At 38.0% G+C, this 26,262-nt stretch overlaps 5 protein-coding genes across 7 annotated transcripts; 1 reads left to right on the top strand and 4 right to left on the bottom strand.

Moving 5' to 3' along the window:
* Positions 1–4,376: 4,376 nt before the first annotated feature.
* LOC140796005 (uncharacterized) lies at positions 4,377–7,796 on the bottom strand. Of its 2 annotated transcripts, none has more exons than XM_073148844.1 (6): positions 7,557–7,796; positions 6,492–6,724; positions 6,152–6,410; positions 5,049–5,228; positions 4,813–4,968; positions 4,377–4,718 (listed from the first exon to the last, which is right to left on the bottom strand). In XM_073148844.1, exons 1-6 carry the CDS (start codon positions 7,647–7,649, stop codon positions 4,545–4,547), a joined length of 1,095 nt encoding a protein of 364 aa, XP_073004945.1. In that variant the 5' UTR covers positions 7,650–7,796; the 3' UTR covers positions 4,377–4,544. The 2 variants fall into 2 exon arrangements, with proteins under 2 accessions (XP_073004945.1, XP_073004951.1); XM_073148850.1 differs by having other exon boundaries at positions 7,562–7,695.
* Positions 7,797–9,596: 1,800 nt separating this feature from the next.
* LOC140781626 (uncharacterized protein At5g64816) lies at positions 9,597–10,804 on the bottom strand. Of its 2 annotated transcripts, XM_073127705.1 has the most exons (2): positions 10,718–10,804; positions 9,597–10,174 (listed from the first exon to the last, which is right to left on the bottom strand). In XM_073127705.1, the coding sequence occupies exon 2, from the start codon at positions 10,142–10,144 to the stop codon at positions 9,764–9,766; it is 381 nt and encodes a 126-aa protein (XP_072983806.1). In that variant the 5' UTR covers positions 10,145–10,174; positions 10,718–10,804; the 3' UTR covers positions 9,597–9,763. The 2 variants fall into 2 exon arrangements, with proteins under 2 accessions (XP_072983806.1, XP_072983798.1); XM_073127697.1 differs by lacking the exon at positions 10,718–10,804 and having other exon boundaries at positions 9,597–10,399.
* A 1,129-nt stretch (positions 10,805–11,933) lies between these two features.
* Positions 11,934–12,539, bottom strand: LOC140795937 (protein DOG1-like 4). The gene has a single exon (XM_073148767.1). The coding sequence runs from the start codon at positions 12,537–12,539 to the stop codon at positions 11,934–11,936; it is 606 nt and encodes a 201-aa protein (XP_073004868.1).
* Positions 12,540–13,306: 767 nt separating this feature from the next.
* LOC140800998 (uncharacterized) lies at positions 13,307–21,317 on the bottom strand. The gene is made up of 12 exons (XM_073155980.1): positions 20,834–21,317; positions 20,634–20,735; positions 19,983–20,063; positions 18,475–18,584; positions 18,241–18,376; positions 18,065–18,163; positions 16,821–16,926; positions 16,364–16,683; positions 16,101–16,283; positions 15,812–16,009; positions 14,275–14,595; positions 13,307–13,607 (listed from the first exon to the last, which is right to left on the bottom strand). Exons 1-12 carry the CDS (start codon positions 21,149–21,151, stop codon positions 13,515–13,517), a joined length of 2,067 nt encoding a protein of 688 aa, XP_073012081.1. The 5' UTR covers positions 21,152–21,317; the 3' UTR covers positions 13,307–13,514.
* Positions 21,318–23,250: 1,933 nt separating this feature from the next.
* On the top strand, positions 23,251–24,428 carry LOC140786590 (cyclin-dependent kinase inhibitor 1-like). Its single transcript, XM_073135137.1, has 4 exons — positions 23,251–23,627; positions 23,714–23,766; positions 23,854–24,024; positions 24,114–24,428. The coding sequence occupies exons 1-4, from the start codon at positions 23,313–23,315 to the stop codon at positions 24,178–24,180; spliced, it is 606 nt and encodes a 201-aa protein (XP_072991238.1). The 5' UTR covers positions 23,251–23,312; the 3' UTR covers positions 24,181–24,428.
* The last annotated feature ends 1,834 nt before the right edge of the window (positions 24,429–26,262 follow it).

Genomic DNA, 26,262 nt, shown 5'->3' with positions numbered 1-26,262 from the left:
ACATTAGGAATAAAATATAGGGATTGAATAATAAATATTCATGCCAAAGAATTATAATAAAAGCATAAAAAGTAGTGTTTCTTATTTGTTTTGTACCTTTCTAAATTTTATATTCACAGACATACTTCTCTCACACTTATAATTTGACAAAAAGACATAGAGATCTTTGACCCAAAGGAATATATGCAAAGAGTATAGTTTTATTTTTTTAATCTTTTAATAGTTAACTCGACTTCATCCCAACGATTACTTAGGTCCAAGGAGTATTCATGCTAAAAAGACAAAGATTTTAAGGACTAATGTCTGTCAAATATTTCGAGAGATATACATGCACAAAAAAGAAAAAAAAAATACTTACAATCTTAATAATATTTAACCAGAAAAAATTACTTCTAATGCACCTGTCCACCGAGTTAGTTTGTGTTCTAAAAGCTAAAATTACAATGAGTTGTCCAAATTAAAGATCCTGATATCACTAATAAAAGCCTCACAACGTGCACGCCAAAGCCTCTAATGTGATACCAAAACTTTAATTAATTAATACACACGATCATTTATATATATATATATAACACATTAAGATCCCGAGCTTGGACTCTTTATGATTCCGTACAAGATATATAATATTAAAGTATTTAAGAATGGCAATGGCTTGTGGAAATCTTGCCACTTGGCCTGGCAAAAGGCATCTTAGATTCCTATCTTTCTTAGGTTGTGCACCATTTGATGTCATGCATGCCATCTTAGCTAGAACTCCAATGGAGTAGTTGTTCATAGATTAACTTGTAAACAAAGTTTCCTACTACTACTACTTCTAGGGGAAAAGAACACAAAGGAAAAGTAGGAGCACTTGGGAGTTAGAAAGAGTATAAATACTCTTTTTGTGTGGTTAGGATCTTAATGGAGGTGACACTACTATTCAAACCTAATATTATTATCCTCTTCTCTCCTCTCTGTAATGAGATAGTGTTTAGATGGTACGTAAAAAAGCAGCTTACAGTGTATGAGTATCCGCTAAAGCATTATTTTTGTATGATTTGAACATATTATGATTCACTTTTTTAAAAAAAAAGTTGATATAGTTGTCTAACCTATTAGCTAATTAATAGCTAAGTTAATTGCTAACCCATCCATATTTGGCAGGGCATTGTTAGTGCTGCCGTGGTTATTTTACTCTTTAGAGGCAAAAGGGTGGCCCAAGAAAGATCTTATATGATATGCTAATTAAATCTCGTCACTATATTTGAGAACCATTATCGACTTCTACTATCCCTAAGCTTCTCGACATGAAGAAGAAGAAGAAGAAGAAGAAGAAGAAGAAGAAGAAGAAGAAGAAGAAGCACGCCCGTGAGGAAGTTTTGTTATAATTTCGTCCATAGAATTTACTTACTCCAAATAACAATCGTGTGTGATGTGAAAACTAACTATAAAACAAGTGTTTAGATTACAGATAGTTAATCAAAGACGAATTAATATTTCGTTCTCGGAAATGGAAGTGGAAATGGATTCAAGGGAGTAGTTAAGATACTTTCCCCATGCTACGTGTGCCTTAAAGAGGGAACCCCCCCACCTGGGTTAATTTGTCTTGCAAGGGAGTGGTTAATTAACTAATTAATTAACTAATTAATGGGAGACAAAGGTAATTTGGCAAATGATAGGCTCGAAAGTGACACGAGGTGTCCATTTCAGAGAGGATTCCCAAGATTCCAAATGTACAATTAGAGTTGGTTCCTCATGTCCAGGAACTTTCCTATTACCTTCATACGAATTCCATAATATATATAGAACAATATTAACTTATATATATATATATATAGATGTGCATGAAATTATATCGTTTGGTAATTATAGGTAGCGAATTACTCCTCCGGCCATGCATTGATATGCTTAAATATGATCATAATATATATAGATATCAAGGCAAACAACTTGTGAGCATGCATGCATGCATGTTGAAAGGGAAAATATTACATTAATTCAAAGGGATCTTACAGTGGGAAAATACAATATAATAATGAAATATATGGAAGAAAAAAACACTCTGCATAAAAAAATTAATTCCTAACTAGAAATTATCTTCATGATCATATTAATTCTTTCCTACACCCTTGTTGTGAATGAAGTGGCCGACGCCGGGACTGTGTCCCGGTGTCGAAGGTCGAACATCCTCAGCGCCGACCATGGCGGCATTGTCTCCTTGCACTCCTCCTCCTCCGGAGGGCGTCAACGCACCTTCCATCATTCCGTTTGCAGTACTCTTAGTATTACTATTATTATTATTATCGTCATCATGATCATCTCGCATTAAGCATCTCCTGCATAACCTTCTCTTCTCAGCTTCCATCAATAGCCTTCCTTCAGACATAATAAGTTGAGAGGCAAGAATAAGAAGAATAAGAAGAGCAGAAGTTTTGCAGGACATGAAGTACTTAGAAGCCATCGATCTCAGAGCTGCTAGGATATCTACGAGAGAGAGAGAGAGAGAGAGAGAGAGAGAGAGAGAGAGAGAGACTGGAAAGGGATTAATAAGTCTCTAAACTCTTTGGACACCTCCCTCCCTCTCCCTCTATGGCTACTTATATAGTGGTCTCAAGGGCCAGGCTCTCATTATTATAAGCTAGAATATGATGTATGGACTGCTTGTTGTATATAATTTACAATAATAAATGCCTCACTGTAAGCAAAGCTCTATGCATCCAACTTCTTAACTTGCATGGGCCATGCATGCAACCTACATCCCTTAGTTCTCTTCATAGGACCACTTACTCTTTGCATGCTTGACCATGATTCTGATCACCTAAAAAAAGACTATTTAACCGTTATCTGGTAGTTGAATGATTCCACTATCCCCCCTTCTATTTAACCATTAACGACAATATCATACATTGACTATTAAATCGTAATCTAACTAGCTGTGATTTCTGGGTTTATACCTCACCGATATGTCCGGTAATTTTGTCGAGAGTTCCGCGAGATATATTAGGAGTTTATTTGTGGGTCATCAGTATATATTAGGAGTTGTTCTTAAAGAAGAGCTAGAGAACAACTAGGGCTAGATTATATATGAAGCTGTAGGACTTCCTATTCAAAATGGTCTATGGAGAGGATTCCCTTGTCCTTGCCACTAAGCTTATTAGATATATAAACTGTTTCATTTGGATGGTTGCTGTTAAAGTCTATTGCTTTCCAGCCATAATCACTCTGTTCAAGAAGGCCCATATCATTTCTTTATGTTAACTTTTTGTCATCAGGATTATATATATATATATATATATATATACATATATTTGATGATCATTTGAAAGCCAATAGCACAAAGAATATTCCTCTCCTTTTTAATTGCTTCTTAGACTAGGGACGTAACTTTCACTAGTTAATTAGTACTCTCATTAGGAGTGTGCCCGTATACTAATCCTAATAAAATGTGAGTCATCAAGCTCAGTAGAGCTCCAACTGTAGGAAATTCTTGTGGTTGGGATACTTACCGAGAATATATATATATATATATATATATATATATATACCGTGGTATTTATGTTATAAAAAGAGGAGTTGATTTGCAAATTGCAACTAGGAAACTGGTGGTGGTTGAAAAGAGACGATGATAAGCACTGTAAAGAGTTGAAGAAGTAGTAAAGTAGTTAAGATCCATGTGAGAGATATATATTTTCCTACGGCTTGAACTCAAAAGTGAAGAGTATTTATAAGGGCAAGTCGCAGGGTATCAGAGAGTGACAGAGGGAATCCCCTCGCATGAGGGAGTCCAAAAGTAGGATCAATGTCGGCCGGAGAGATCGAATCTCCCACGACAGAGGTACTCCTCCTATTAGGAATCTACCCATATGCTAGCGCACATGAACTTTTTACGGGGATCACATGAAGCCCATAGTTTCGACAAACATGGCGGCTCTGTCTTATAAGTCTCTGTTTGGTTTCATATGTGTTTGAAGATGTTTGCATGCATCAATAGTTGTTTTTTTTTTTGGAAAAAAATTATCTTTCTTTCTTTCAACCTCTTAGTGAAAGAGCAGTGATGTAGAAGGACAGAGGAGAAGGCGTTGAATGGCTCTTCCCGAGTCCTTGGGGTTGCATTTTTTTGGGTCTCTCGACAAAGTTAGTGGAGTAGTAGTTGTCAATGTGCGATAGTTTATATGCTGCAAGTACGAGGCAGCTAACTCTGTTTTTGGCTATCAAACGAGTTGCTTTGCTATGTGCTCTGTTATTTTATTTCCTTCTACAGTTACTTTAAAGCAAAGGAATATTTCGAGAATCTTTCGATTCCTCTGTTTGTTTATGAACTAATGTGTGTCGATCGTTAGTGTATATATTTGGTGTTTCGATCTAATTTAGATGAATAATGTGAAGTGTAAACCAAATAGAATAACAAAAATTGATTCACTCAACAAATAGATAACAATATCTGTCATAAATTACAATGAAACAAGAGATGGACCACTAGAATTTAGACTATTATTGATTGAAGGACTATAAGGTTGGGAGGAGATTTCTTCTTACACCAACTGACCTGAAATGCTAGCTCCATTCTACATCTCATAGTCAGCATTCAAGAAGTTCTCATATTTGCTTCCTTTAAGAGCTCTGAAGACCTCATCCCAGTTCTCGATTTGCTCTGACAGCGGCTTCGTGTGTATCTTCACATGGCGGCTGATGAGCTCAGTCTGCGGCACTCGGAGGAAATCCTGCACATCCAATAGCTTCTGCAGGAAAACAAATGTGAAAGGAAAAAGCGTATAGAAAGAAGCACAAAGGATAATCACTAAGTTAAATGTCGAAGTGGTATAAATCTCTCACAGTGTGATTAGTGATGAGATCCTCGTAGTAGAGAACAATGTGCCGGATGCTCTTAAACTTTTCGATAGCCTTAGCAGTGTACTGATCTACATGCTTCAGTGTGGAAAGCAATACTGTAGCATTCAGTTTTGGCTTGTATCTCGCAAGCACTTCAGCCTGCCGAACATTAGCAATCTAAAGTTCAGGACTTGGTTTGACACTAGTAGTGCCAATTTGAAACAAGGAATAACATTTACCTCATCTTTCGATCGGACATGAGCTTTATGCGTCCCGTTTAATAGCTTATGATCTTTATCATGAGTGTTTGCAAGCAACGAAACTAACTGGCGAAGTAGGTTTCTTCTGAACAGAAATATTGCAGAGACCCCTCTTCTTTTGAAATAGTTTACTATGAATGCATGATTCGTTACAAGGCCCTAGAAACACAATTACAACAGTGGACACCGCAGATGATCATTTTTATGAACAAATATATATCATACACATGAAATGTAATAATAGGAATTAAAAATAGAAATCTTAAATTGCATGAACATAGATGGAATAGGTGATGAAGACAACAAATATCTATGATGTCATAGCACAGAAACAATATTTCTACCAAAATGTTCAGATATTCTATCTTCCTCCGGTCACTCACAAGATAAAGATAACGGCTATTTATTCTGATTAGCTCTCAATGTCTAAATTAGAATAGCTGCAGATTGACTTTCAGTATGGGCATTTCAGTGAACACTGTTGAAAGTAAAAGCAATATTCATGTTTCTGAACCATACAGCTAGTTCACATTTAGTCTCGATTTCATATGTAACTTAAAAATTTAACTGAAACACAAAAGTTACATGCAATTCTATAGAAAAAATCATGATCTACAAAACTCAAATAAGCTCCTTAAGGCCTTGTTTGCTTTGAGTTTAGGGACCCCTTTAAACTGGTCCAGTAACCAAACATATTTTTATTTTTTTCATATATAATCAGGTTTACTCTCCAAAATATCATGACTAAGAAATAAGACTAACTCATCGAGTTCGGGATTTAACCTCAAACCAAACAAGGCCTAAATATTTTAGCCACTATTTTGGCCGCATCACTTGATCACTTTTTATGGTGGCAAAGAGGAAAGAATTGCAATTAAAGTGGGAATTTATATGGCACATCATATCTAAATTTGCAGTTTCACATCAGACAAATAGGAAAAACTGATATTCAGGCCAACAACTTTAACTCAGAAGTTAATTTCAAATGGGCGACAACCAGCAGACTAATTCACCAAAGAAGAAAACAAGAATAACATTATGGTAATAACTCAATATAAAAAGTAATGCTTTCTTGGCCATACCTGATTAAGCATCCATTTAAATCCAACAACAGTCGTACATCTCTTCTTTGAAGCACTACGGTACCAATCCAGATTGTACACTCTATCTAGTGTCTTTCTTATAGATGATAAGTTGTTTCTCGTCTCATCCTCAAAGAAGACCTCGCCGTTTGAGCTAATGTTACTGTGACTGTTCAGCAGAGTTTCAAACCATCCACTTCCAGACCGCTGAGTTGACAGAATAGCGAAAAAACGAACTGGCGTGCATGCACATTTTCCCCTAACAGGCTAAAAGAGTTGTTATGCACAATTCCATATTCCTACTAATAAATCAAAACCATCATGGAGCAGTCTTATATACCTGTCAAAAGTTTTTGGTTTTGGAAAGTGAATGTAAGGAATCTCTGATTCAGGAATACTAGGTTTACGACAAGGTTTTTTTACTTTGATCTTTATTATCCTGGGCTTGCTCTTGTTTTCCATTTGAGTCAGAGACACTGAGCAGATATAAATCCCAAATATAAGAATGATAAAGAAAACAATCTTCCTCAATGCAAGCACTGATTTCTTCCGATGCTTTGCGATCAGTTTCTCCTGTAAAAAGATGAACATAAGAATTCATCCAAATCAACATGAATGAATCAAAACTTTGAATGTATCTTTAACTTTCCAGGCAGCCAAAACTTTCACACATACACACAAATTTCTGCAAGGGGTAAAAATAAGAGGATGGAAGATGAAATTAGTTGAGTAAATTTTTTACTCCTTTACCCCTGACACCCATAAACTGCAGAATTTTTGTTCTGGCGCATGAATAATTATTCTGTCTGCATACACATTATATATATATATATATAAGATAAAATATATTTCATGAAGACAAGAAAGCTATCACAAGAAAATAGAAGTTTAAGAAATTATATGGAGCAAAGATGATCAAAAGAAAGTATCATTCTAGAGCAGAGGGTCTCTGAAGCACATGCAGAAATATTTCACTTCATGAAAATTTGCTAATGTGGATTTAAGAAAAAGACAACACATGTTGTCCCCTCTCGATATCTCACTTGAATTACTTTAGATAAGATCAGAAGAACCTTCTTTCTGCAAGCTAACCCAGAACATTTAGGCTAAAAGGGTTTTAGAATTAATAAATACAAGTGATACATCACACAAAGGCATTGATCTGGCCCAGGAAATAAACTTATGAAGCAGAATATATATATATATATACAAATTGACCCAAAACCATGGAAAAATTACCTTTGAATCAAACAAAACCACATTAAATTGCACAATATAGCCAAGAAATCTGAAAAAAAAAGAGGCACCAATTGCTCGAGCATGCGAAACCAAGATGCCAACTTGCTGAAACATTTACATATGGTCCAATAACAAGAGCAAAGGAGAAAAGAAGAAGAGAGGCCACCTTACTGAATAAAAGGAACTCCTCCACCATCCTTCTCCTATTGTTCAAGGGACGAAGCATTGGAAGAAGAGCTACTCTTTGTCTCTCCCACATAATCTCTCTCCTCCTCTATGCTTCTCCACCCATTCCCCTGTTCAAGTTTCCTTCCCCCGTCTCTCCTCCAAGCTCCTGTCTCACTTGGGCCTCCCTTCTCCAAGCGTCTTTGCCGTTCAAAATCGTATCTTTACCTCTCTCTCTCTCTCTCTCTCTCTCTCTCTCTCTCTCTCTCTCTCTCTCTCTCTTTATGTCGCTGAGCTCGACGTGACACTTGTCTTCATAGGGAAACGTAGAGACGACAAGTAGCGTAGAACAGCTAGGGAGAGAGAGCGCCGAAGGAAGCAGCCAACGGAGAGGAAAGGCGATACTTTTCAAGAAAGGTGGGGAAATGGTAATATACTAATTATGGAAAGTTCTTGGTTACTTGAAGAAAGCAAGCTAGTTCTTGTTAGGAGAACTAAAAATTGGCAAATTTAATCGATTTATCGCGATGTTGAATGGTTTAACCCATCTGCAACTAATGAGTATATATATAGAGTTCGAATTATTATTCGAGTCCACGAAACAAAACTCTCGATTGCAGTGAATCCGAACCGCGGAATGAGATACACGCACTCTATTCTCAAGGGGCTTTTCATTTAGTTTGAGGATTAACGCATGTGGAAATATTCGGTCAATAGGGTCCTCTAATTTGGCTATATAAGATCGGCAATAAAGAAAATGAAATATAAAAAATAATTAATTTTATTATAATTCTAAGTAAAATATTTAACTGTTAAGTATTTTATTGAAACGCTTTAGATAATACTTCTTATCCCTTATTATCTCTTAACGAAGCACTTCTTTTAGTCTAAGAATGTTTTTACTTAGAAAAACGTTAATATTATTAGTGTTTTACCTAAACAAAAATACTTATTTTACCAACATTTTATTTTTAGATAAGTAAAATATTTAACAGTAAGTATCTAAATTAGAGCTATAGTAAAATAGATATCTTTTGATATTTAATAAAATTTAAAGTAGAGCTAGTTTGATCAAAAATTTAGGTGATCCTTCCAATAATTTGTGATTTCATCATTAGGCGATTAATTCTATATTAAAAAAACTGAAGTGGAGTATGGCAGAAGAAAGGATAGTGACTTGCGATATAATGGAATTTGTACGGAGTAATAAAAATATATAGCAATGTTTCAGAGTCTTAATGGAGAAGGATCAAAAAAAGATCTTGAATGGAACTTCAAAAGTAATAATACAAACAAGCGACCACTTTGTTAAGTAACTGGCAAGTACATTAAATAATTTGATAATCTAGTTTTGCTATTCAACCACCTAACCTATCCTTTTCACCTCATCACCAGGTATAGTCAATACTCCAATTAACCTGAGAGATTTTCAATAGTAAGCTTGAAACTCATCATTCAGTCATGCATATCATCTACTTCAGCTTCATATCCTCAGAAATCTCTTTTAACATTTCAGGTAATGCATGACAGAGTTCTTTGGCCTAAGTTAGTACATTCTCCTGAAAGAAAATGTGTAGTATGGATTGAAAACCCTAATCTAGGACTCCTCCAAATTCACAGACCAAACCTCTCAAGAGAATAAAAAGAACACATAAAGTCAATACTTTTCACAAATGATCATCTAAAGCTAACAAAAAATGCAAAGTAGAAGCGCACCTTCAAAAGTTCAGAAGTATCCCAGAAGTATCAGAGCTATATAAGCATAATGTGCATTACTGAAAAAAAGAAGAAAAAACTAAAGCACAATTAAAAGAAGTCAATTGAAGAAATGTATCATCTACAGTGGAAAAGGAAAACGCAAGCATAATTACAGCTGCAAACCCAAAATAAAATGCTGAAAGAACTTACTAAGAAACTCATACTACATAAAGTCTTCTTAAGGTCATGGTTTGCAATTTCATAGAAACTCCATGAGGCAGACTATAACCAAAATGGAAAGGAGTACTAGAAATCATGGTTAAATTGTCCACTAAGACATGAATTAGCAAAAACAAATCAAAATTAATATAATGAAATAATAAGTCAAGCACATCTAAATACAAGTAGCTGAGAATAGCATTGAATGACTCGCAAACGAAACAGTCCTTTTCGTAGACCAGTTCTCGAAAGAAACAAGTAATGTATCTCCAAGGAGAGATACAGAATGCTCTAGTAAGTTGAAGATGAAGACAGCTTAAGGCATTCGCTTTGACATCGTTTTAGGCAGATATCATTCCAATTGGGTACTTGGTGCTGGTTAACACACACCGTCCGTGCACAAGCATCAGCGCAAGCATCAAGCTCAGAAACACCGCAGACAGTAACACATGTATCAGGAATAGGATCCTTAGAGAATGCGCCAACCTTCTTCAGCATTCTCTTTGAAGTACAAACCCTCTCACACACAAAGATCTCATCAGAGTTCTTCTCACGCCCTCGGGCACTCTTAAGCCTCTGCTCCTCAGCATGTCTCCTCTTCAGTCTAATGGCTTGCCCAGCTAAAATGGCAGGAATGGCAGCTCCAAGTAAAGACCACCACACATCCACCATTGCTTTAACAGACCCAAGAGCCTCGCACCTCTGACCAAGATTAGATCCCAATGAAAGAACAAAGTAATTCAATGCCAATAGGAAAGCAATGTCACTCAAGTGCATCCAAATTTTACTGAATGCTTTAAAGCTGAAAATTAACGACTAAACTACCTGAATATTTCTAGAGGAACTGCTGAAATTGTATAACTTGCCGCAGAGTAACTTACCTATGAATAGAAATTTACCTATTTGCGTCGTCAATTTCTTTCATAACTTTGCAATGACACAAAAGAATACAACGAAAACAAAAATGAGATCTTCCAACAGGACAGAAGAGACATTAAACCTATGATCAGAACCCAAAACTTAGACATCTACATATCTGTATCTCCGATGACGATTTCTAGATAAAGCGGATTTGCATGCACCACACTGATTCGTATATTGCGTTTTCTTAGGGTTTTTGACTACTAATACACCCATAAAATTTCTTCAAAAGAAAAAGGAGCAACTCCGAAAACCCAATCACGTAAACACAAGTAGGAGATCATGATTATCGAGAAAAACAAACAATTCTGGAGAGAAAACTACCTCAGATGCTGGAGCTCCTCGTTCGTCGGGGAAGGAGACTAGGGTTTAAGTTCCTCCCTCTTCCGTTGGCTTCTAATTTCTAGCGCTGCAACAAGCCCAAAGGCAAACGAGTCGAGGATATTAAAGGGGACCGATCCATTAACTTGGACGGCCCAACTGAGCTGACTCAGATCGGTCTCTTGACTCGGCCCAAATCCTAGTAGGTTGGGCTTGGACTTGGGCTTGGTCTTGGTCTTGAGCTTGGATTTGGACTTCGTTTATAATGGAAATATACCTGACTGCAGAAAATTCCTACAGTTGGTGCTACAGAGGATCGGCTGTATCCGCTTTTAGGCTCAGTTAGATGAATCTATGTCTCTGTACATATCTGAGGGTAAATTGTATGTGGTCTTGTTTAGTTCTAGAATACTGAATACTGAATCAATCAAGCTGGACATGAAAAATTATTGCTGCTTAAAATTTGAAATGATGGGGGAAATTTTAATCTAGAATACCTTCAATCTGGTCCATCATATAGCTTTTTTTCTGAAAAGTTATCAAAACATTTAAAATATCATATGAATATTTATCATTCAATCATTGTGTTTACTTAAATTTTCATGATAATTACTTTAAGTTTTTTTTCTATTATTTGTTTTATTTCTTGAAATTAATGAAATATTTTTTTATGTTTAAAATTAATTTAAGTATTTTTTAGATTAAAATGTAGGCGTAGAATTTACTATTATGTATATGCTAAAGTGTAAATAAATAATAAAAGCAAAGCAAAAGGACTCGGTATATTTTTTTTAATATATAATGTATGCATGCAATCGAACATATTTTATTATATATTTCTTTTTTTCAAACGAGGGATACGTTGGTGAGTGTTGTGTTGAAGTAAGGAATAGAGAATAAAAGCAAAATGTTGGTCGATGGCGTTGATAGCAGCCCGAGTTTGCAAAAAAGGATACGTAGTACGTAGATCACCTATGCCATGCGTCCATGTAAGCTTGCTATGTACCATGTATGTCAACATACAAGTACGTACATCATTGATACATATATCATGTGATCTATTATAAGTTGAACGTGACAAGAGTTCAACACTAGATCTTCAATTAGTATAGAGTAACCACGAAAGAAAATTAAAGCAAACACTACACTTAATTAAAAAAAAACAATCTTGTAATCCTAGTTAACATGTCGCTCGATCGATTTCTACTTGCTATATAGCTTAAACCACACACTCATGTCCCAAACCATACAACCCCAACTCCATCATCCCCAACTGCACCAAAAACTCCACCCCTTGCCCTGGGCTAAGTATCTGCATCACCCTCCCAATCGCCTCCCTCCTCACCTCATCCGCCGCCACCGCCACACGCTCCATACCGGCGAAAATCCTCCTCTCCGCCGCCTTCTCCCTCCCTTTCATAACCAACCCCACCATCCCATTCTGCACCCTCGCGATCTCCCGCTCCACCGCGGCCTCCTCGGCCCTCGTCGCCTCCCGCATCGCCTCCATCGCTGCAGCCTGCACGGCCGACAACCCCGTGGAAGCCAACAGCACAATCCGGTAGACAGCCGCCGGACGCCAGCCGCCCATCCAGAGGGCGGCCCGGGAGAGAGGACTCAGCCAGGGGAGGGAGAGGGCGAGGGCCGGGTCGCGGCGGGCGAGGTCGGACTTGGCCAAGAAGAAGACATCATGGTGGTCCATGTCGCGAGAGATCTCGCCAGATGGGCCACGGGGAGAATCTTGGAGTTGGGTGAGGATATTCTCTAGTTGGTAGAGCCAGATGCGGAGGAATTCATGGAAGGAGTCTTTATTTGTTGGAGTCATGGCTTAACTTAAGTTTAATTTTGTCTTCGAAGGAATCTCTCTCTCTCTCGGGTTAGTTATTATTTATAGAGGGGAAGAGTAGGGGGGGAGGGAAGGCGGTTCTGCATGGGAGGGGGATGGCGTGGCGGGAAAGTGGAAAGAATGCCGCTTCGGAGAATTGAAGGAACGAGAGGGTGGGTATAGTAGCCGTTGGAATGACCCCACTGCGGACGTGTCACCGTTTGCAGGAAGCACGTGGCGGATTATAACAGTAGGAACATTGAAACGTATTTATTATTAAAATGTCTTCACGACTAGAACGCCCTACAATCTTCTCGTATATTCGCTCAATTTTCTGGACCATAGAATTTTTCTTATTTATAACGATCAATTTTAGATATTCATGTAACTGTTTTGTAATTAGGAAACCGGATTATGAGTTTTTTTTTTCTTTTTTCTGGAGTAAAAAGGCTATCGGTATTGCCGTTCAGCTAACAAAGTAACATGTCAGCATGCTGAAATCCAAGTTCCTACGTGAATTGTGTCATAGAATTGTCAAAGGAGTAACTAATCACATTTGTCATAGGACCTTAAGTTGTGTAGAACATGGGCTTTGTGATTTCTCATAATTGAAATTTCTACGATTATAGATGTGAAACAACCACCACACCGGACCACCCGGCATCTTGGAGAAAATAAATGAACAGTTATAGTTTTTCACAAAAATATAGAAAGAAATTAGGTAATTGATGGGCCTGATATCCCAGCAATTGTGGCATACTCCGGCATGAATTCAAGCCGTTAATTATGTTTGTATCTCATTCAATGTTAACAACCCACAGGTTGAAGTACAAAGGGCAAAAGTATAGAAGTTGATAATAAATAAGAGATACACAAACAAAGCATAAATACAACACTGTCAACATATGCAACAGAGAATACAAAACCGTATTTTGAATAAACAATTGAAAACTTGAGTCTTATATACACATTATACTATGAAAATATTTGCTGAATGACGGCCTCAGCATTTCCGTTATACTGCATGAGAAGATGGATAGCATCAGCTCTAGGCAAAGCCAGGAATTCCTGCAAAAGAATTCGCCCGTCATTGGGTGCATCATGATGTCCGAAAAAGAGTAACCACAAGAAATGAAATATAAAGCATCGTTTACAAGTTGAGAGTCATCTTGCATGTGGGATGAGCATGGGGAAAACTCAAACGACATATGATTGAGAGCAGGTTGGATCGCAGGATAGCAATTGTTTCTTTTTTTTTCTTTTTTCTTTTTGACAAAATGGATATCAATTGTATTGTCCATCATTTAAAATATCAACATCCAACTCAACATTTCATATGACAGGTAATAAGATGATCGATAGACAACTAAGAAATCAGAGGTGGGCTGATACTAATCCCTATGTAAAATTCTCAAAGAGGTTCCATTTCTGAACCATGTTTGATTTTTTTTTAAAAGGTTTGCAGGAGAGTTATGAATACACATATGCAAACATATAACATATTGCAAGTACAAGTAACAATAAAACGAAATTGTTCAAAAAGCAGATGAAAGGTATAGCAATGGACAGATCTAAATACTGGACCAAATAAGAAAAGAGAGGTCAGACTAGATGGGCATTGAGGAATCAGATATAAGAGGGAGAAAGAAATTGGGCTATTTCTGTCAAAGAAAACAAGGGTAGTTTGATTTACTTTGAGCACTAACATACAAAGAATTTCTGAGAATTAACTTACCATTACTTTAAGTATTGCAGTTTCATCAGAACGAAGTTCTCCAGATGAGAACTGAGGACTTCCAATATCTTCTGCTACCTTGCTGCTTGAACATGTGGTAATTTGAGATGACCCATTAGTACATTCGTCAGTGCATGTCTTTGGTGTAGCATCGCTTCTCATTGGAACATCAACTTCTTTCAGATAATCTATCTTCAGAAATTGTTCAAAGCGATCTTTGCACATTTGAAGCTTATACCATTCAGTATGTGTATGAAGTGTTGCTCTCATTATTTTCATCAATTGAGGTTCTTCAATACCAAGCCTCTTACCCATTGCAATCTAGATAAAAGAAAAAAAACATATCATTACTACTACATGGATTTAGATGAAAGTAAAATAGGTAACCTCTTTCTACGGCCTGTACTTAAACATCCGCAAAGTTTCTACATGTACGAAAATAGGGCATGTTGCACTATAGGTTTGGTCATCAAGAAAATCTGGCTTCAACTTACTCATGCAGACGTACAAACTTATAGGTGACTAGTGACTGCTAGTCCAGCACATTCCCCTCATTAATTTTCAATAAGCTCCTACACTACGAGGTGATATATCAACTTTGTTTTGGAACTTGAAATGATGCCTTGCATGATCACTGACAAAAAGTCACTTAACTAATTAAAGTGTGCAGAAGTAAATAAATTTCCTAGAAACATGAATTTCCAGGTGAATTTATTTGTATTTTCTGTTTATGGCCTCCTAAGTCTGTACAAGCTTGGTACCTACCGGGAAATTATACATTTGGATTAGTCAACAACTGCACACTAGATTCCAAATGAAAAGAATAAAGGTTATGTCAAGTCATGAGAACCTTTAGCATATTAATCTAATGGCACCCTATACATTTTCAAACTTCCTTCTTTCTTTTGATTCTTATTTTGAGTTACAGAATACAAATCAATGGAGAAAAGAGTTTTGCCAAGTGAAACATAACTTCTTAGAGAAAAAAAGGATTTTCATAATCAAGCCTTACCCATAAATTGTTCTCTTCATAATTTCTTGCCATGAAATTTTGATGTATATTATTTTTATATAAAACAATAACCATGAACCTCAGGATGATAATAATATACCGCAATTATTTAAAATATATCATAGAACTTGATATGTAATATTATACTAATAAGATCAAATGCAACCTAACAAAAAGGAAAGTGTAAGAAATGCTTATAGAAAGACAATAGCTGCTGGAAACCTGGATATTCCATCAAACCTTGTAGTTAGTAAGGTTGGTCAGAAAGGTCTGAATTCTACAAAACATAAATTAGTAAACAGAAATCAACAAAAAAAAGGAACCAAATAGTGGATCCTGATAACTTTGTCATCTATGTGAACTAGGGAAGAGCCGATTCTTCTCTTTCTTCCTCCTATGCATGCAATGGAATGTCATAAGAGAATATTCTGGCAATTTTGACTAAGTAGCAATGAGAAGGTTAACATGGAGGATTCAAGATAACAAGATAAAAAAAGGAACTTCTTTGAAACAATCAGATTTTACCTGGAGTGAAGTTGCAAGAGTTGGGAGTGGTGTCCCCTTTCTCTGTATATCTTCACCAGGTTTAATCAGAGACAACAAAGTTTCTTTCAAAGGCTTCAACAGATCTTGATTGTTTGCAGCAAGAGGACCAAGATGATTGCAAGCCACCTTAAGAGCAGCAGCATGATCACCACCATTTACCAGTTTAAGAAATTCCACCTGAAATGGTCAAGAAAATAACTATGCATGATATCACAAGCTCCGCCTCTCTGAACAACATTGACAAAAGAACTATCTCGGCCGAAATTACCTGTTTCAGTTGAAATAGGAGAACAGGATTTTGAGAAAAGAACTCAGGATCTACACCATTAATCTCTTCAAAAACTTTTGCAGCCATTCCCTTGGAAGCCAGTTCCCGCATCTCTAAAATAACCTCATATCTGTGATCTTCTATGTTGTTCCCATTCCAAAAGGAAGAATTACTTTTCAAGTCCTAGGAAGTAGAACAAAAAATTTTATGATTTTCTAAAAACAGTATCAGAAATGAAACACTAGATTGCTTATCAAACTAACCTGCTTCTCCACAAGATCATCTTCACTAATATCAAGGACTGGAGACTTGAGATCTTGCTTACTTGTCTCAGGAGGACTCCCAAAAGCATTCTCTAGCTTCTCTATTCGTCCTCTCCATCTCTTGCGTCTTCTCTGACCAGATGCATAACTTCTGCTCTTTCTCAGCCTCCTATAAAAGGTTTCTTGATGGCCAACATCACTGGTGCTGCAATCTTCATTCTTGTTAGTTATCTCACATGCAAATCTCATTTCAACATTGGTTCCTTTTTTGTCAACAGCGTCAACAATAGTTTCTTCAGCACCGTTGCTTTCAACAGCATCTACATAAGGTTCAATATCACTGTCTATTAGTTCCAAATTCCGTCCTTAAATCAGACTGCACAGTGGAATAAGCTATGTGCAAGATCGATGCATCCATGAGATGACAATATACATCAATTTCTGTGAAAAGTTTTACCAGGTGGAGAATTAGGAGCACTTTCAACTATTCCCCTGTATACGCAGTACTCGTGAACAAGCTTGTCAAGAACGGAGAGATCCAATTTCATTCGGCACAATTCATTCTGTACATATATTAGCAAGAAAATTAGGATCATAAGTTTCAGAGAACAACATTCAGGATATAAAAATATATTGCATAATCAGAAGAAAATACAATTACAACCACTATTATTTTTGTTCTATCTATGTATTTGTGGAGCTTTAACTTGCTAAATCTTGACATAAATAACAAGCAGATTGTCTGCAGTGAAGCACTTAGCAACAAGTATTGGATATCGAATGGTTTAGTAATTTGTAGCTAATAATAGGCTGCTTACTATTATAACTGTAAAAATTTCCTACATTCCGAGTTGTAGGGCTGAAGTGATGAGGAGGCCTACATTTCTACATGTGGCCTTTACTTGGCTAGTGCTGTCAAGTCACAACATTATGCGACTTGACAGAGATAATGGTCCTCACCTACTACACCAATATTATAATGCTTGGAATAGATTTGCTTTCCAACATCAGCCTTCACCTTCAAAACCACCACTGAGAGTCCAAATTATCTCCTTAACTATGGTGGTGTGCAAATAGAGTAAGAGAGAGAGGAAAACGGGAGAGAGAGAGAGAGAGAGTCAACCAACACCTACCATCTTCAATTCGCCGCTGTTGATCCTAGCTACCATTGCAACTGAGTGAGAGAGATAGAGAGGAAAGGAACTAAGGCACACGAGAGAGGGGAAAGGAAATTGTTGATACCAATATAACCCATTAAATAGGTAATGGGTGAACTTCTATATTATTTTTTCTCAGCCGTATTCCAACCTAATAAGCCATTTCCTCACAATATCCAGTAATTAATTTAAGTTACTTTTAATTCGGATAGTCAATAGGTGTATCCGACATGTATCAAATGCGAATCCAGACTGTATCCATGTCTTATGTGTATCAGATACATGTATAGGAGGGTAAATGTCGTATCGGTGTTTCATAAGTGAAGTTCATCCTAAACTAGAAAACATGGTAATATGATGCTTGATCAGTAAAATTGTCTGATCTTACATAAAAATGACAAGATAGGATTAAGTTTATGTGCATCCGGATGGTTCACGAAGGACCACACTGACAAGAAATTTTTCACCCAACTGAAAGATTCGACAGGCAACTATTTCTGAGATTTGTGAAAGCATGAAAAGTTCATATAAGCCATAGTAAAACCTGAAATGCCTGAACTAAATCGCCTTTTGCAAATCTCAAGCTATCAACCGATCCTTGTCTTGTTAACTCCACAGCATGGGCTAGGGCTTGAATATCAATCTGAACATTAACCATAAATATCAAACTACTATAGACAACCTGATATGGACAAATGCATTGCCAAGGAAGAAGCTTACTTCATCAAAAGGAGGTGCCTCATATAAACTCTCCTGAGGAATTGCTGGAGGATCACGATCCTCAAAGAGCAGTCTTTCTGTCAGATCTGATATAGGGGATAAAGTTCCCTGACGCGAGCAAAATACTTTGTGGATGCTGTTGGTGTGTAATGAGATGAGAAAAAGTAAGGCCAACAAAATTCACTGACTATATCCAAGTTGAGAGAATTGAGATAAAACAAGATGATAGATAACCTTATTAAATATCTCAAGGTCATTGAGAAAATTGGATCATAGGCATGTAAGTGAGCTCTTAATATAGACAACAGTAATCCAGCAAGATCAAGCCTCCTCCTTTCAGACCACTGAGACACATAAAACATCAATATCTTTGATTTAAACAACATTATGTTTCAAATTTTCAAAGAAGGGCATGAATCTTCACAAAATTGAATATTCATGCGGATACTCCATTTTGGGTGGAGTATCCGTATCAGATATGGATACGGGCCGGATACGTATCCAATACGTTTTTGGAGTATCCTAAATTTAAATAATTAATTTTTCTTTTCGGATACAGGGTGGATACGTTGGGGATACGTTTTGGGTTTAATTGGATAATCGGGCAAGTTTAATTTTATAAACCCGTTAAGAAATTTAACTTACCCACCCATTCGCATGCCCCCCCCCCGAAATTCGTTCTCCCCTTTCCATGCCCTAGCTACACTGCTCCCTCTCTCTCAACGACGTTGCTCCCTCTCTCTCTCGACCACGACGATGCCGCCGCTCTCTGTTCTCCCCTTCTCTCTCGACGAACCAACTGACAACGCCGCCGCTCTCCGTTCTCCCCCTCTCTCGACAAGCCAGCCGCCACCGCTCTCCCTTCTCCCCCCTCTCTCTCGACGAACCAGCCGACGAAGGTATGTTCTGTTCATTTCTTCTCTCGACGAACTAGCTCTTTTTTCCTTCAATTTCTTCTCAGTTTTTCCTCGATTTCTTCTCTGAATTTTCCATTTGATTTCTTCCACTTTCCCCTTCTTAAATTCTGTTTTAAGTTACTTTCCTCAAATTTTTTTCTTTTTTTTTCCTTTTCTTTTCTCAATTTTTTTTCTCCCTTCTCTGAATTTTTTTTCTTTGAAATTGTGCAGATTTCTTCTCTGGTTTTTTTTCCTTTTCTTCTTTGCCTTATTTATAGTTTAATTAATTCTGTATGATCACTTAAGTATTGCATGTCTGAATTTTCAAAGATTTATTGCTTTAAACCTTCTCTGGTTGCTTAAGTATTACAATTCTGAATTTTTAGATTTATTGCTTTATTAGATTCCTAGATTAGCCGGTTATATTTAATTTGAATGACGTGAATTCATCTTCTTAAATATTCGTATGGCAGTTAGAACTAATACTAATAGTTAGATTAGTACAATGCTGAGAAGCACGGATACTCCATTTTGGGTGGATGTATTAAAATATTGAATGCAATATTATGAATATGTTGTCGTTAGAATATAAATTTCTTTTTGTACATACACATGTATAAGTTGTCATTAGAATATAATATTTTTATATATTTTTTTAATTGCCGTATCCTAGACGTATCGTATCCTATTTTTTAAGAATTTGCCGTATCCCCGTATCCATATCGTATCGTATCCGTATCTGTGCTTCATAGTTTAAAGGTACAAGTATTAAGAAAGTCCATAATACATGTAACCTAGATAGAAACTACATAACACATCTAACTTAAATAGAAAATATTTGCATACCTCACTTGCGACGGGAGAAGTTTCATCTTCCTTGTCAAATATTAAAGCTAAAAGAACATGCTTGAACTCCTCGTAAGCTTCCTTCAAAGCAAAAACATATTAGAGGTCAAAAAAGGACTTTAACACTGGAGCACAGAGCATGACTTATAAGGAGAAGGAATAACTCCACCATACTCATCTGTACACATATATCACCTAAGACGTTGAGAAGCTAACATGCAAGTCGATGGAAAAGTGAGGCTTCAAGTTAGTAGTATATTTTCTACATTTATCCCGGGAAGTGAATGGAAAAATACAATTTGGTTCACTGTCACTGACTCTCCCCATCCGCCCTCCTTTCCCCCCATATTTCTCCATCTAGTCTCAAATTAATAATGCAGTAGAAGTTCTGAAAATCTCTTGAGCGCAGAAATGTATTACTGACCAAGTTAACTATGGTCAATACGACATAAATGCACCTTTTCCAAAAAAACACAAAGATTAAGCAACATGCCCCTCCCAACACTTTGTAGAAGCATAGGCTGCAAAAAACACAAGTTTTTTCATCTAACTACCTCCAAACCTATAACCACTTCATCCATTCATCATCAACTGACAACTAATCAAATAAAAACAAACATATTAACAAGTAAACAATGGCAAATAATTTACCGGGTATGCATCAAGGGCACAAGGAGCAAGAGCCCCCCGAAGACATTCGATCGCAGCATCCCGATCCCTATCCGTCCCTCTCCTCAACAGCTCAATAAATTTCTACAGCGAGCAATCAATTCCATCAAAACCCCAACCAAAAACGAAGAAATCAAACACCGAACAAGAACAAACCTAAACGCGAGGGCATCGAAGACCACCTGCTTCTGCAACCGGAAGAGGATCCGGTGGTCGTCAAGAACGGCGGGCACGTGCCGGCGCAGCTGGTCGACGGCGGCATCCACGTCTCCATCCTCGACGGATCGCCGGATCTGGCGGATGAGAAGGCGAGATCGATAGGAAGAAGAGGAGGAGGAGGAGGAGGAAGAAGAAGAAGAGGAGATGGAGGAAGAGGAGGGGGAGAGAGGCGGAGAAGAGAGAGGAGAGGAGGAAGAGGATTCTTCTAGGAGGCGCTCGGATTTGGCGAAGTCGATGACGAGGGAGTCGAGGGCTTCCCAATTCACGGGGGTGGATTCCATTTGCGCTAGAGAGAAACGTGTTCAAGAAATGAGAGAGGTACGGGAGTAATTAAAGAAGCTATTGGTGAATCGAGAGAGATTTTATAGGGCTAGTGATGGGCATAGGATGGAGCTTTTTGCCTTTTGAGGGGCGGATCGAATCGATGATAAGGTTCAATGTCTCAATGGCGTCACAAAATGGATCACATGCATCTAAATCGAAGAGAAAATAAAAAAGAATAATTCACAAACTGAAGGAAGTTAAATTCATTTTACTGCCTAAAAACTTCATTTTGTATATCCCTCATGCACCCCTCAAAGTTTAAGTTAAAAACTTCTCTATTTTTAATATTTAGTTATAAAAATAAATTAAAGAAGTGACTTTCTTATTATCAAAAATAGTTTAATCTCATTTCTTGGAAGAAGTCATTAAACTTCACTTGGCAGTAACTAAACACTAATGTAAAGTTTTGGGTGCCAGGTTATGGGTTTAATAGGCTTGTTGTTGGGCCGGCCTTCTTTGCCGTAAACAATATCGTGCGCTACCCGGGCACCGATTAAATAAGTCGGCAGAATAGTTGGTGAAGGTTAAACGAAGTTTATAACGTTGGCTGGCTATAATTTCTCTGGCCATGCGCTCGTGCTTCGCAGGGCATCCTTGGTCTTGTTGCTACGTAAGGATTAGAAGCTTCAGATGAGTTTTGGCACAGGAGGAGGACCACAAGAGCATTTGGCCTTTCCACCTACGAATTCATACGGATTAAGCTCATCTCCATCACTCATTATATAACTACCCTCTCTTTCTCTCTCTCTCTCTCTCTCTCTCTCTCTCTCTCTCTCTCTCTCTCTCTCTCTCTCACACACACACACACACATAAGTAATTAACCTTTTTTTTCTTAATGAACCTTAAAATAAACTTTTAAAGAGAGTGGCATCAACCCCTCATTCCTTTTGTGTGTATAAAGAGCGAGAGAGAGAGAGAGAAGCTGAATGGCTCTCCTTAGATTTAGAAGAAGTAGGGAAGAAAAGAGAATCGTATCTCTTTGAGATTGGTCCAAGAATAGATTGATAGAAAAGAAGAAAGGATCTCACACAGAGGTAAAGTCGGTCCATCCTTCTCAAGTGATCTTATTAACTTCTCCTCGCCCCCATGGTCCCGCAATGCAACCAGACTACCACTGGGGAGCAATGCATACAGGGCTATCCCTACTCATTTAATCACTATGTCTCTCTTTAAATGGGTCACAAGGAAAAAGTGGAGATGAAAGATTGAACCCTTTTTCCCCTCAAAGACCATAGGTGGTCCTCATGACATGCAATGCCTCAGCCACAAAAAAAATTTATAAAGCTAGCAGGAAAGTACTCTCTTCTTTTCTTTTCTTTTCTTTTCCTTTCTTCTCTTTTCTTAGGGTAAAGTAAGAAGTGGGGACTTGGATAGTCACACACTCGCTTTCGCTTGTGACCATACGCTGGCCATGTGATCACTTGCCCAAGCTTTCCTTTATCCCTGGGAGAAAAGAATCCATTCCTAACAAAGAAGACTGGAAGTCTGGAAGAGAGAGCGAGTATTTAGCGATTCGGATCCACCACTTTCCAAGGGAAGTCGAGTGGTCGGACCCACTGGATGTACTCGCCCATATTTGATCAAGATTGATAAATTAACGTCATGGAAAATATTAATAACACTTGGCTCGATCCCTCACGATATGTGATTTTCCCTGGATCGCATAAAGGTCATTTTAAGCTAATTTGTTCCTAAATTGCATAAATGGAATCTACGTTATCATTGATTACCACGTCACCATGTGCACCTGCAACTCCTTTCAGTATCCATCTCGTCAGAAACTTGTACACACCTCAACGTAATCATTGCACCCATTCCCTAATCCTCGTCCTAAATGGGTGATTTATCTACTTAATCACCGATAAATGTCATTTTAATCCAAGTATGGGATTACTGTCGTAATTCTAAGTGTTAGACTAATTAGCTTTGTGCCAAACGGCGTGCGGACATAACCAATCCCGTTGGAACCGGCAATAGCCCGTTTTATCGTTAACGGCACCGTTACGTTTACGCTCGCTTCCCTCCTTAAAAACGTAACCCCGCCGTCAAACCGGATCTAGTAACCTCCTCTTATCTCCACCTTTCGCACAGAGAGAGCGAGAGAGAGAGAGAGAGAGATGGGGAAGTACCTGAGGAAGTGCAAGAGGATCCAGGAACTCGCGGCGATGGAGGTGACGGAGGTGGTCGGCGTGCGGACAAGGGCGAGGAGACTGGCCATGGAAGCGGCGGCGGCGGCGGCGGAGATCCAGATCTCGTGCCTCCAGCTCCGGAGCCGGAGCGTCGTGATGAAGCTTCGGACGGCGAGATCGGCTTCGAATTCCCGAAGGCGACGCCGTCTTAGCCCTCAGACCGGCCGGATCTCGCGGTGCTCGAGCAACGCCTCACCCGAGGTGGCGGCGGAAGAGCGGATCTCGCGATCGGGTCACACGGAGGTGAGACGATCTCAGTGGTAACGTATAATTCGAGATCCACTGCTTCTTATTCACTCGAATTTTTCATTCTCTTCTCCTTTTCTCAGGTGGTCGGGGAATTCAACTCCGCGGAACCCTACTACGACTGCAATAGAGAAAGGTTTGCTCTCTTTTAATTCCTTCTTTATAGTTACTCATACTCTTTGCTACCAGACTCTATAGTTACGAATTATTTTGTATCTTTTAGGAGACAGACGACGCTGTCGAGCAGCGTGATGGACGAATCGAGCGATCTCGAATCGACGGGGTGGAGGGCGTCGGCGAAGAGAACAACGGTGGAGATCAAGCCGTTGGAGGCGGAGATCGAGGAATTCTTCGCTTCCGCAGAGCGAGCCGAGCGGGACCGATTCGCTTCCAAGTAAGCTCTCCTCCCGTAAGCTCCACCCACCGCACACGTTAGCTTTACCCCGGCGGACATTCTAACGTGGACCTCTTTCCCGTCCTCAGGTACAACTACGACATTGCCAACGACGCACCATTGGAAGGCCGCTACGAGTGGGTTCGAATAAATTAAACCCACGAAAGAAAAATAAAATAAAAAAACAAGAGCGAGAGGGAATTTATTTAAATTTAAATTTTATTTGTAATTTCTTTTCGCTTTCTCTCTTTTAATTTGGGCAGTAATGTACAGCCGTAACCGTCAACTTCCTGTAAGAATCCTCTCCCTCTCCCTCTCCCTCTCCCTCTCTCCTTCAGCACGGTACTACGGGAAGCTTCTTTTCTGAACGCAATAATAAAGTCCCTACGTATTAATTCCGTCCATTTCCTCTGGATTTTTTTTCTCAAACCGTTGGCTTTAGATCGCATTCTAGTTTTGTTTTTTTACTCAATTTGTGTCTTTTAATTAATCTCTTTGGATCTATTTGGGCGATGCGCGGAAGACGAGACTCGAGAGAGGGCGGCGGTGACGGGACACAGGGCGGTGAGCTGAGGTCGCAGCACGCAAGGTAAGACGAAGTGGCATCAAAGGCGCGTCTGCACGTGGTGAGAGTTCCTCCACCAACTACCCGTTAACATTATATTAAAAAAAGTTCGGGTTCTTTTTGCATATGCCTTTCATCACTTCTACTGCAGAAAACGCTCTTCCTTTTTACATTTTATTATTTGTAGCAAAAAGGTTTCAAAAGTACTACTGAACATTTCGTATCCCTCCTAACTAATCCTTTTTTGAAAGTACTGAAAACTTCACGTTCGGGCCCTCGAATTAAGTTTTGCAACGATGCTCAAACGTGGGTTTGCATGATTCGTCCGGGTCTTCCTCTTCCTGAATCGTAACAAATATACGCACTGTTTTGGGTGAGGTTAGTTGCGTAGAGCTGGGGTTCGACGAAATAAATATTGGGGGGTAAAGCGGTTGCTTTGGATCTGGCGCACAATTATTTTAAAGAAGGTACAGGTAGGTTATCTGTGGAGGCGTTAAGAAGAAGGAATGTCACCTTCACGGCCACTCTTCCTTCTTGCCCCCACGTGGAATCTAAGCTAACTTACAAGTACTTGACTGTGCCCGAATGAGCGGCGCATGCATGTACGCGTGACGTTTTCTTTTTTAACGTTTTTTTCGTAAGTCAAATTTATTGTGTTCATCGACTTAAAAGCTAGCTAGTCTTTTTTTATACTCAAGAATGGGTTACGATATTATGATTTTTTTTTTTATAACTTTGGATAGAGTATAAGTTTATAGGTTAATTTTCAAAGGGCCACCTTCTGACCTGATTCTAAGCGAGTTTGCATTGTCTCAAGTTCTCCACAAAATTAGTTTTATACTTAATTCTTTTATTCAGGCTTTAATCACTTAATTTGGAGGCTAGCTTAATTGGAACTCTAGCTTTAAATGAGCCCAATTCAAGCTTATTTCAGGTGGAGCTCAATTCAAAGTCTATGAGATCGAATCTTAAATTTATCTAAATGGTAAAACTCGGACACATAAACTAGTTATCAAAATTAAAAATAGATATTTGTATTTAATTGTTTACTATTATATCATATTAGAGTTAAATATAAGGGCTAATTTTATTTTCATTCCCAAACTACTACTCTGTTTTTTGGTACACAATGACTCCGTAAATTATAAAAAATATTTCATTCCTTAATATCTTAGATAGATGGATTCACATAAATAACTAAATTACTCTTTTATTTTAATTAACATAAAATTCTCTCTTAAATTGCACATAACTTGTATGTACATATGAAGAATAAATATGTCATATTTTTCCGAAGAGTAGAGAAGTATTTTTAATAGCTCAGAATATTATTTTATATAAAAATAATAATTCACATAGTCATTATAGAAAAATGCGGTGGTTCTAGGGATGAAAAAAATATATTTATTCATATACATAAATTATTAGATCTTTTCTAATGGTCACATATTATAAATAATATATACTAATATTATACATCTATATATATAGTTTTATCCAGCGGGATCCAAGAAAACTAATTTATGACAAGGCTCTGGTCGAAATTAATAGAGAGTTTATTTTTCTACTCAAGCTCAACTCACTCAATTTTAAGCAGACGGTACGTTAAGCCCAACTCGAGCTGCTGCATTATTATTACAGCAGTACATAGCTACACTGCAACGTATGGCGGT

Source organism: Typha latifolia, chromosome 1 (assembly GCF_019914945.1).
Source record: "Typha latifolia isolate L0001 chromosome 1, TyphaL0001v2, whole genome shotgun sequence".
In the NCBI taxonomy this organism is placed as follows: domain Eukaryota; kingdom Viridiplantae; phylum Streptophyta; class Magnoliopsida; order Poales; family Typhaceae; genus Typha; species Typha latifolia.
Note: the sequence above shows the minus strand (reverse complement) of the source record. Positions and strands in the feature narration are given on the sequence as shown.